This window comes from Eufriesea mexicana, unplaced genomic scaffold (assembly GCF_001483705.2).
Source record: "Eufriesea mexicana isolate 0111107269 unplaced genomic scaffold, ASM148370v2 scaffold726, whole genome shotgun sequence".
NCBI classification, from domain to species: Eukaryota; Metazoa; Arthropoda; class Insecta; order Hymenoptera; family Apidae; genus Eufriesea; species Eufriesea mexicana.
The window spans coordinates 12,139-24,545 of record NW_016908860.1 but is presented as its reverse complement, the minus strand read 5'-3'; the positions used below and the strand labels follow the sequence as shown (position 1 = coordinate 24,545).

General features: G+C 39.3%; 1 protein-coding gene across 1 annotated transcript; it reads right to left on the bottom strand.

Annotated features, from left to right (window-relative positions):
- Window positions 1–1,296: 1,296 nt before the first annotated feature.
- LOC108546432 (uncharacterized) lies at window positions 1,297–10,486 on the bottom strand. The gene is given in 15 exon segments (XM_017898496.1): window positions 1,297–1,350; window positions 1,353–3,425; window positions 3,507–3,649; window positions 3,952–4,141; window positions 4,704–4,833; window positions 4,907–5,100; window positions 5,210–5,378; window positions 5,743–5,903; window positions 5,977–6,173; window positions 6,325–6,401; window positions 6,558–6,769; window positions 7,044–7,279; window positions 7,809–7,997; window positions 8,160–8,858; window positions 8,931–10,486. Coding segments are annotated over 15 exon segments (5,370 nt in total). The 5' UTR covers window positions 9,577–10,486.
- Window positions 10,487–12,407: the final 1,921 nt, after the last annotated feature.

The window sequence follows — 12,407 nt, the reverse complement described above, 5'->3', positions numbered from 1 at the left end:
TTAATTAGCCAATTGAACTTCAAGCTCGTTTGCTCACGTATTAGGATATGGTACTTCGGAAATATGAAGGAAATAAATGTAGTTGGAACTAGCCTTTCTATTCTCTAATTATCTCTACTACGACACGTTATGAAAGTAAATCTATTTTCTATCAATGAAAGGGACCTAATAATCGTTTCACGGTGTTAAGTAAGGGGATCTAACATTTTAAGAAGTTACAATAATCACCGAGAGGAATGAGAAATATTTAATTAATGGGCATTCTAAAGATAATTTAATATTTACTGCGAAAACAATTTAGTTATTGATTTAGTGTTAGGTTATTAGTATACACATATGTTTGATGAGGTAAAAAATTTTTTCTTTTTTTGGATTTCTTCTATTCGTTTATTCTCGAGTAAGATTTATTTACATGTTATACGTTTTATGCATTGGAATGACACTTATTTTTTTTTGAAGAAAATTCATTTTTATTCTAATAGCAGATTAAAAACTTTTGATCCTCTCAGTGAGTACCGTAAGTCCTTAATTTTAATTTCCTAAACAAATTTTTTGCGCCTTATTTCTTAACTATACTTATCGAAATATGTTTGAAATATTGAAACAAAATACCGGAAAGAAAACTCTTTACGTGAAATCTCCACTTTATGCATCACTTTATTACCAGTATTTTTCGTATTCTTTACAATAAAAGCACGTTTCGTGAAATTTCAATGGTACAATTACGTATAACCGGACGAGAAACCCCATAAATAACGAAAGAAAGAAAATTCGATTTTTCAACATAACTATTTCATTCATTCATAGTGCTATGTATAACGAAGAATTCATTTATTACAGTCTACAGTAAACGGTTTCTTACTCTGGTCTTGTCATTCACAACACCTTTAATATCTAATTCCACAGTTACACCCAAGTCTTATGAGATAACGATACATTAAAATATGGATAAACGATTTTGAGCTTTAAACCAGAAAGCAGCAGAGAGCTGTGGAGAAGATACAAATCGTCCCACCCTTCGATATGCATAAAAATAAAACAATTGTAAAAATACGCTAGAAAGCGACTCGTTCCATATTCTTGGTTCTCTGGCAACGGAGTCATCCAAATATCGATCGTCAACTACTCGAAGATCCACATTCCTTCCATAGCCCTTCTGACCCTTACCCCCACCTCCCCAAAATTCGTTCATACTTCCCTCTCGACTAATCCAAGTAGTAACTTCCCCGTGAATAATTTACTTCGTTATATTTACGTTTATTATCTTTTTTCTTACTTCGATGGTAGCCCAGTCCGTCAAGTCTCTTCCCTTTCCCAGGTCCATTCGGTCTCTTCCGATCTTCCGATTTACTCCTTGGGCCTGTTTTACAAACTTCCAGTTGCTCGTCCTCAGACGGCCAATTAGATCTTAAAGAGTCCTCCTCGACGTCCGATGATTTCAGGTTACCTTTGTTAGTCTCTGAGCTCTTGCTCCTCTCTGTCGAGGTAGACTCGACTTCTTCGGACTTCGAACTGGTCCTGGTGTTTTCCTCTGTGTCAGTACTCCTGCTACGCGCCAGCGTGATCGATTCCGACTCGTCATCGGCGAATGCGCCCGTATCTTCATACTGTTCTCCACCGAATTCCTTCTTAACTTCCTCCGGCGAAATATCATCGCCTTTCGATTTACTTTCTGTTTTAGGTTGCTCTTTCGTCTCTTTGATCGCGTACGCCCCAGAACCGTCTTCCTCGGAACGAGATTTCTGCATCTGCCAAGCCTTTTTAAACGGATGTTCTCGTTCTTGTTGAACAAGCTTTGGTCTCTCTGGAAGAAGGTACTCCGGATCTTCTTCACTAGCCTGGCTTTTTATAATCGATTCGCGTTTGTACAGACCCGTCGAGGAAGATCTAAGCAACTCCTCGCCACTATCCTTTTTTACAACGTTCCATCCAGAATCCGTCAGGTCAGAATCATCCTGAGAGAGTTTCGACAAGTCTTGCACGGATATCCTCTTACTGTCTTTCGTCAACACAAAGTCATAACTAGCTACGTCGTCATCCTCCTCGATTGAAGTCACTTGACTGCTGCTCGTGTAGGATCGTCTCCTCGACGAGTCCCAGATTACTTCCTCCTCGCTCTGAGTGTCCTCCCTTGGCGGTGGAGCTTGTTCACGATACTCCCTTCGACGAGCAGCAGCAGCATCTTCCTCGGTTTCGCTGCGTTCTTGAGACGAGCCAAGCTGAGCGACACGCGAGCCCACGCTGACCGTCCACGAGTCCATGTTGTCATCCGCAGTGAGGTCCTTCAACAGGGCTATCTTACCTTCCGCCGAGGACCTCCTTCTTAGGGAGTTTACGTCTTCCTCGTCTGCTAAAGATTCTTGCTGGTGGGTCGCGAGCTTCTCCATAAATTGTTTCCTTCTTATCCTCAGCTCGCTCTCCCAATCCTCCTCGTCGCTTATCCTCGGCTCCACAGACGGATGCCTTTTCTCAATTTTCCTTCGCTGCGAGGAATGCTCGTCATCGCTCTCCGAGGAGATCGTTTTCCTAACGTCGCTGGATCTCGAGAGCGGCGGTCTTGTTTGTCTTTGCGCAGACTCGCGCTCCTCCGATTTTCTCGAGAGCCTTTTAGAGTCTGGACCCCTGGAGGATGAACGTTCCTTACCGACGAACTCCCACGAACGATAATCGTCCGATTCCCTAATCACGGATCTCCCTCTGGACTGAGATCTCCTGTACCGTCTAGGATCGTCCTCCTCTTCTTCCACTTCCTCCTCGTCCTCGTACTCTCTCTGCCTCCTCCTTGCATACTCCTCCTCGTTCTCACTGTCCCGTGTTGACAATCTCTTAGAGTCGAGACTTCTGGAGAGCGAGCGTCTGCCTCGCTTAACAGCTTCTTCACGCTCCTGTTGCATCCTGGAAAGATTCATGGCTTCGTTTCCTGGCTCCTGATAATCCCTTTGACCGCTTCTACTCCTTCTCCCACGGTCCCTGTATTCATCGCCACTCTTGGACAATCTTCTACTTGGATCCTTGAGCCAAGATGGCTGAATCATTTCTGGCTCGTGAGAATCGCGACCGATGAGTGATGTTCTTCGTACAGCTGACTTGTTCCATATCGGTATGTCAATTCGTTCCTCGTCTTCTAGGGTTTCGCTCGTGTATTTCGTGTCCCTAACGCCCACTATATCTCGCTGCCAGTCCCAACCTGTAGAACCTAATTCATCATCGTCGAAATCCTCGTTTTCGTGCGCCTTCTCTGCTTCGTACGGTTTCTCTGGCTCCACTGGCGGTTGAACCGCCGATTTTTCTTTACTAGGCACTTCTACATTCAGAATGTCTGTGCTTTCCATGAGCACGTTCTTAATTTCTTGCATAGGGATATCGAAGAATAGGGTGAGGAGGATCGATATGAATATAACCGTAGCTGCTTCCAGAGGATCGATCTGAAAATGTATTATAAACTTAGTCGAATATCGCGCGTTATTTTGTTCTTGGTAATAAATATTAGTTCTTCGATTACTTACGGCTCTGTGAAGCTGAAACTCGCTAGAGTATCTGGTGGTCCCAACGTTGTAGAAAAATACCGCGAATTGCGTTAAGTATACAGCATACGATATCCTACTAAAGATCACTAACCAATAGTTTGATAGGAATCTGTTTATTATACCTGTAAATATGAAATAAGTATTTATAAAATAAGCGTTAAGTGATTGGTCACAAAATTATTTGTGCTTTACATAATTGTCATAGAATTAATATTATCAAGATTGTGAGTCTATCACAGTTATGAGATTGAGATTCTATTAAAGTTTAATGTTACATTATGTTATCACACAAATATTAAGTCCAATCTTTGAAATGGAATTTGAAATGGAAGAAAAATTAGAATCTATCCCAGTTGTCACAGTCTTTAAAACGTTAGAATATTAATTTTCATAATTGAATTTTGTCGAGTATAAAGAAGCGGACCTCCATGATTCGTGTAGCATGCAAATATGAGCCAACACAAAGCCAAGGCCCAGAGGACTGGACTGATTACAGCGTAATTGGTTGCTTCTTCAGCATCGTACACGTAGTCCCTTCTGGCCAAATGCCAGGGTGAAAATAACGACCACGATCCCAAGGCCATAGCGATCAACCATCCCAAGATCACTAACACCTGAAATTAGTATATCGAGTCTACTGAATAGGTTACGACCTTTGTATTATGGACAAAAAATGACAAATAATCACAATTCTTAACCATTCCCGTCTCACACGCTATATAAAAGTAATATATCTTTTAAAGATTTATCCAAAATAAATTAAAGAAAATTATATGAGATCTATTAGATTCAGAACTATTATTGTTACTGATTGGTCTTGTTATGTAAATCATTATTATCATTTGTTTTCTTTTACATTGTTTAACACTAAAACTATCAAATTGTAACGTGTATCTATGCTGGCATTTCTATCTTAATAAATGTCAGCATTAACTTCCTCAAATGCAGCTGTATATTTTCAATAATTCCAAGAATAAAAAGTGACTGAGTCAAAGAATTTGAAATCATGCAAACTTTTTGACTTACAATTAGTCATTTTGACTCGTTTGACAATTTTAGTTAGAGAAAACATATTTCTAAGGATCTTTAAAATTCTATTTCATTCTTTAATTTATAATAAATCTCCAATCTAAAGAATACCATATTTGTTGGTCATGTCACAGGAACTTGATGTACCTTGTGGATCCTGACGTCTCTTCCGGTGTAACGTAACAGCACACCAAGTCCTACGCCAAAAACGTATGGCGTGGCTCTATGTAATGGCAATGCGTAAACTAAGTTGGCAGTTCTGTAAAGGTGCTTCAACCTGAAAAGAAAAAGTTACGTGTAAAATAATGAAGTATAAAGTTCGTATTAAAAATTAAGAAATATATACTTACGACATGCCATGGAAAATAACGAGAGAAAGGTAACTGTTCATCGTTGATATGTAACGAAGTGTAGCTGACAATAAAGTGAAGAAAAATATTACAAGTAATCCAATCACTGGTCTGCATTCTAAAAAGAATACCAACATTGGGGCTAATATCGACAATTGCATGTCCAAAGCCAACTGGTGGGTATGAGTTGCACACTGCGAATTGCAAAAATTTTGTTAAATAGAATAAAATAGTTTCGAGCAATGACTAAACATAGGGACCAATCTTAGTACATGAAGAAACATTAATAAAATGGGTAAGTACCATTTCTTCGAAGGGAAAGAAATTTTGTATGTACAACAAATTCGTCCACGCGTTGTTTTTACAAAGCTCTGCATTTGGTATTATAATGCTGTTCCATTGTGGTCCCGATCCAGTGTGTTCCATTACGAATGCGTACCAAAACACCACTGCGAGTAACGCTGGAGTGAGTCTAAATGGTAACGATAAACGGATTAATATATTTCTGAACTGAAGTATAAGGCAATACAGTTCTTTATGATTAAAATGAAAATTTACATTTAATGTAAACTTGGTTATAAATTGACGTTCAAACATTTCATTTTTTATCCTTTTATAAGTAAAAATAAATTGTATCTAAATACATAGTCATATAATTAAAACAGAAATTAATTCTGGACTTTATACACACTTTATAATATATAGAATAATACAGTATAAAAATGCTTACAAAAGGATTACAGATATCTTCACTAAATAAATAAAATGAAAATACAGACATTGATGAAATGATTGAAAGTAGTTTAAAAATTAAAACTATTCGTGTAACATCTTACCTGATATATCTGGCAATAAAACGGCAGAACCATCGAATCTCACCCCGCGTGATAAATTCATGCGCCATATTGTAAGCAGTTAAAACACCGCTGAGTAATAAAAACGCGTCCGTGTACACCATGGATACCCTCAAAACGGACGTGATCGGTGTATTTGCCAGCTATTTTAACATCAGGCATTAAACGTAAACGTAAACAACAAGATAACAATTGTACTGACATTTTTATGCTTACCTCCGTGAGCTCGATTCGATTGAAAAACGGTAACCTCGAGATTGCTATAACCTGATGAGCAATATAAAGAGCAATCGTGACGAGTGCTCTTATTCCATGAATGCACGTAATATCAACTTCCCTCGATCCTTTCTTCAGTAACGATCGAAAGGATCTCCGCAAGGAAAAGGACATTATTATTCTCTCCGAATAATTACCTATAAAAGAGAAAACCATCAATCTTAAACGAACCATTTATCGCGACATATTTCACGTGAATGCAACGCTCCTTGAAACCGGATTGTTTAAACAAAGCGAATTTTCAAGCGCACTGACTTACAGAAAATATAGAATGTTATGAGAATCTACCTTTTCCTTCCGATACCACTAAATAATCTCTCGTAGTTGCAACAGCAACCAGGCAAAGGATCATTGCGTAGAAATATCTGCAAGCGAAAGCAAGGATTAATATAACGTATTTTATTTTATATTATATTATTACACGGTTATAGCTTTTAATATAATAACGTGAGTTGGAAAATCACTTGATATTTGAAGGCTCGAGGATGAAGAACTTGAAAAGTATATATATAAATACGTACAAAACGCCGATCGTCTCCTTCGAATAGATCCGTGATTTCTGTTTGACGTAGCACATGTTAGGATCGACATCTATCATAAATGTAATCCCTGTAGTAGAATTATAGTCGTCCAATGCCTGCTTGAGGACGCTATGTGCGTCTTCTGCGGAGCACACAGCCGGAAGACACAGCGCCCAGTTTACTGTCGTGAATTTTGGAATAAAATGACCAGGCTGAAAGAATTTATTACAATTTATTTATTACAACCGCAAATTTCTAAATTTTTTATTAAAAAAAAGTTCTCCTTTATTTTATTTCTTTAATTGTAAATTCACACGGACTCTAGTATGAAATGACGTAAAATTTCCAATTATATTATTCCCCACTGTTATGTTTCTTTTTCCTGTTTTATTTTCTTAGTAGGAAGATTATTTATAACAGTACTTTCTCTTGGCCGCTATTAGTGTCATGGAAAAATGATAACGAAAAACAGAGTCATTTACTTACGTCATGCATGTTTCCTCTTATGAAAGCACGTGCCTGCATCATATTAACCGGAAGCTTCATGTTCGGATGAGAGGGATACAAATCTATTTTGGCCAGACAATATTTTCCCTGCACCTTTATCGTGTTTTCATTCAGTTTCACATGCGCCATCACACCTAGACACTCGTCAAAATCTCCAAACTGGTTCACGTTCCCTCGTAAAAGTCCAGATGGAATTTTCGCGCTCGAATCTAGCACTGCACCACAAAAAGAACATAATTCGATTATATGATAAAATATAAATTTGCTGAATTAGTAACACACAGGATAAGATCGCAATTCTAAATATTTCCAGAATAAATTAATATCTAAGAATTTACAAACGATATGCAATGGTATGTAATAAAAACACGTAACGTACAACATGAAAAACAATTTAGTATATGAAATTTCCAATTGGAATAATAAGATTACATCGATATCATTGGTATGCACATATCAATTTTATTACTACAATTTTAAAATATCGATTTTATTATTCCAATAATGTATTTTAATGTTAATCGTAATCAAATACGATACAATCTACGAATAATTTCAATTTCGTTCAATCAGACTAAATATTCTTGAAGCCTTACAAGCAAAACTATCTTCCAGTAATTTTATTTCGTTCTCCATCGACAGTAGCAGAACGATACTTTCCGTCACCAGTAGCAGAAGATTCAACGAAATTGAATTATCCACGAGGAACACGAAGAAATTTGTACGTGAAAATATTGGACTTACTTTGCAAGGCCCATAACTTGTACCCCCTTAATTGTCGTAGGAAAATCTTGCCGTGCTGCTGACACTCGAAATTCTCAACGGCCGTGAAATTTGGCACGAAGGTCGGCACGCGTAGTATCGCATCGTTCAATCGAGCCAAAGTGAAAGCAGCATCCACGTGCGTTTTCGTTTTTACTTTCGGCTCGTCTTCTATAAACAATACAGCCCTTTGATCTCATTCGACAAAATGGGAAAGGAATGAAAACGATACATGCATTTCTTATATTTCCTCTCGAATTTGAACCATAGGAATGTTAGAAATTTCGAAAAAGCAAATTAGCCACTGACATATAATTCTTCGCTGATACTCACTATCGGATCGTTTAACTTCCGCGACTTTAGCCGGAGCAGGTCGAGCACTGGTTGATTTCACTCTCACCGTTTCCGATTGCTTCGCTGATTCTCGCGTCTTCGACTCTTCCGGTTTCACTGAAACTTTTGCTTTATCGTCCGGCTTCACCGGAATTTTCGTCCTCTCGTCTGGTTTTGCCACAATTTTTGCCTCTTCCTCCGGCTTCGATGTAGATTTAGACGGTTCGAGATCAGATTTCGTTGTCCTGGGTTCGATTTTCTTCGTGGCTTCCATTGGTTTCTTCTCAACCGGTTTCTTCATTGTTTCGATCTTCCTCGCGATCTCCTCTGGTTTCTTGTCTATTTTAGAGGGTTCCTTCACCTCGATCTTCGATTTTTCTACGAAAGGAATAGTTTCCGTGGATCTAACCCTTTCTTTATCCGCGTGTCGAACTTTTTCTAGTTTCCTTACTGACCGAGGAGTAGGAACTACTTCCTCTGATTTTTCTTCGTCTTCATCTTCGTCTTCTTCCTCTTCTTCTTCTTCATCCTCGTCTTTATCTACGTCATCGTCTTTTGCCTTGTCTTCTTCCTCTTCTTCCTCATCTTCTACAACTTTCTCCTGTTTCTGAGACTTAACCGTCCCCTTCAATCCCTTCTCCAAACTTACTTTCCTCTTCAAATCTACTCTTTCACTTTTTTCTTCCTCTTCCGTATCCTCTGCAATTTTCTTTGTACTCTTAACAACTGTCTTCATTATTCTGCTCGTTTTCCCATGAAAACCTTTCTTACCCTTGATTTCTTTTTCTTCTTCTTCTTCCTCATCGTCCTCGTCGTCTTTATCTTTTACAACCTTCTGCTTCAATTTCTGATCCCTATTCGTTTCCTCTTTCTTTTCAACATCGTCGTCGTCGTCCTCGCTATCGCCATCTTCGGCATTCTCTTCTCCAGCGTCATCGGAATCCTCAGCTTCCAGATCATCACTCGCAATCTCCTCCGCACTGTCTTCCTCCACCTCTACAATCGCCTCCTCTCCATCCTCGTCCTCGTCGATCTCGATGCTTCTCGACACCCCGGAAGCTTTATCCCTCGCTAGCGAATCAACGAAACGCCCGGTCCTCTCGCGTCTCTCGTGTTCCTCCCCCGACCCTCCATCGTCGTCATCCGTCGACGTCAGCTCGACAGGTGGTTTCCGAGCGGTGCTGGCAAGACGCGATGCAGTCGTGTCGTGCCACTTTCGGCTGGTCGACGTGGCCGTGATCGTCTTCTCCTGGCATCTGCCAAAGATGGAAGTGCAAGCGGCGCGTTGCGGCTGCTCCGTCGAGGACAGGGAGGCCGTTTGCCCCGGGTGGTCGCGTATGCGGAAGGCATAACAACTGCAGAGAAGCAACACCAGAGCCAGTAAGCCGATGCACTTGCCCAGAAGGGCGGCAGCCATGTCACCGGAGCGTTCGCATGGAAAAACCGCGGACGGAGCACTCTGGTCCGGATTTGGTTGGCCGACGAAGCCTAATCTCTCGGTACTTGGCTTCCTCTCTCTGGCTAGTCGGCTGCCACGGTCAGCAGCGCTAGCAACTCTAACTCACGATCACCGCGATACTCCTCGCGATTGCCGAAATCGCCTGGCCACCGATTTTTCTCTCGTATATCGCCTCAACGGAAAAAGAAAGAGACGTTTCTACTCGTCCTCTAGCGACTTCCCTCCTCTCCTCGCCACGAAGAACAGGTAACCCGGAGAGCTTCGGAAGACTATCGTATCATCCGCCTCCAACGACGCGGCAGACCACGTCCCGGGCTACCGACGTCCACCAGCGACCGTGCCTTCGTGAAAATTAGAACGCATGGCATCGTCCCAAGCAGCTAGGAGTTTTATTTAGCATCAACATTTCGGAGGAGACGCAGCCACGGCGGCCCAACCAAATCACCGCGCATGCGCCAACAGCGACTCCACCGCGCCATGCGGTCCCCCGCGTTTTCGCCGCGGAGTTGCGCAATGCCAGCCGATATATACCCTTCGACTCATCCTCCACCGATCGCAGCTTTCCCACGGACAGTTCGAAAATAATGTCCGCTGCTCATTGCTCGCCCACGATGCATCCGCGAAGGTTACGATTCCCTTCGAGCCTCTGGCTCCCAATTCGCGATAAACTAGCGCGACCATGCGCCGTCTGGTATGCAGCAGCCTTTGGGAACCATCCAGATGCCGGGGACGATGTTTGATGGTTTGATCGAGATCTTCGATGCTCGCTTCGTTCACGATCTTTTTTCGAGAGTTCAACGAAATTCATTATGATTGGCACATTTTTGCGAAATTCATAACGATTCCATTCTTTTCTTCTATTATGTCCATTGCCTCACACATGTTTTAATTATCGTTCGGAGACTTAGGGGAACATGGACTTGAATTTTAATGGCGAATTTCTGCTCTGTTCGAAGAACCCTGGGATGAAGATGGAACGATGTAAGGTTACTGGAGTTATATAAATATTACAGGGAAAAATAAAACGAATATCCTAAGAGCGAGAAACCTGTCCGAGATGTTGACTCGTTGATACAACTGTGACGAGATGAAGATGTAAACAAATTCGAGAATATGAGTAATACTGGCAAGAGGAAAAATGAATTTTTTAGAGATGAATTAGTCAATGAATAACTCAGAATGTTTATAAGTCATAATCATGATATCTCTAAAAAATTCCTATATAGTCCAAATTGCTATATTTCTCGTTTCAGAACAGTCGAATGACAAATTCGTTATACATTTTCTGAAAACGTGATATATAATTTGAAGAAAAGATTAAGAGGCAAGTGGTAAAATTTATTTTATAACGACGAGAAATTTCTACCTAACAGACCTCTGATTCAGATGAAATTTATAGTTCTTGAACTGCAAAATTCAAAGTCAATTCTAGTAGTGATTATTCTTCGACACATGTTGCGTATTAGACAACTTACATTGATCGTACAATATCTTCGTGATACACTTGTAATTCACGCCAACTGTTGCGTATTATATTATATAAGCGACACATGCGAGATAATGCACTGTTGAGTGCGATTTTCAAAGCGAAATTTGGATATATAATTTAACACCAGATGCGAAAAAGGCAAATTATGATAAAGATGTGTAAGATGTAAAAGGTGTATACCAACATTAACAAAAAATTAGCTCATCACGATATTAGTCGAAAATGTCAATATAATTGAATTTTTCAGTCAAATTTTATTGAAGTTAAGAAAAATTAAGAATTCTATTGACAAAAGGCAAATTATGAAAAAGATGTAAAAGATGTATACAAACATGAACGCGTTCTACAATGACCAAATTAATTAAAAACGTACTTATTATTGAGAAGAATATTATTAAAATGTATCTCAAACCTCAAGAAAGTTATTTTATCTATACAATGAATTCATTTCCCTATTATTGATCGATAAATCGTAGCAGTGATGAAATGGAAAAATAAAATAACAGAAGAATGTCGAGTACTTAGATGAATTGATTGTTAAATTAAACACAATTTAAGACTTATAGGTTTTTAATAGCTTCTCCATTAGCATATTATATATTTAATTCTTTAATGGATATATTTCAAGGAATTAGGGAAACGAAATTTCATATAGCTACTGAATAAGCATCGAATCGATCGAGTTAGATGGTACAAAAGAACAAGAAATATTTTCAAGCAACATAGTATTATGCTATTCTTGAAATAAAATAACTTGGCCTCGCAACACGAAGGAAAATCCTACTATCTCAGAACTTTTCAGTGACAAAATTCTAAGAATTTAAATTCGAAAGTACAGCCACATTACGGAAAATAAGTGAAACGTTATCAAGATATAAACTTCCTTACCTTCATACGATAAGATAGAACAACTGAAGTACAGCATCTACTACCGATTATTTACCGATATTTTCCAAAACTGCCTTCGTTGACTAATCGCCTATCGTGATTTTCTAAACATTTTTGACAACCTAAAGTTATTCCTCACTTTAATTTCATCGTAACTAAAAAATATAGAATACACCAGCAAAGACAGCACACAGTAAATCTATACCATTATATACACTTTCCAGCTTCGCAATACTTGTAATCTGCAATTTTTTCTGTTTCACTTTATCGTAGTTGTAAGCATTGCTTTCCTGTTTTGCTGTATTGTATGACATTTTATTATATTAAGAATTTCGTACTCTAGCGGAAATTATACTTTTCATGAAATTGAATTTATTTTTAATCCAAAACAGATTACTTTATCCGAGTTCGT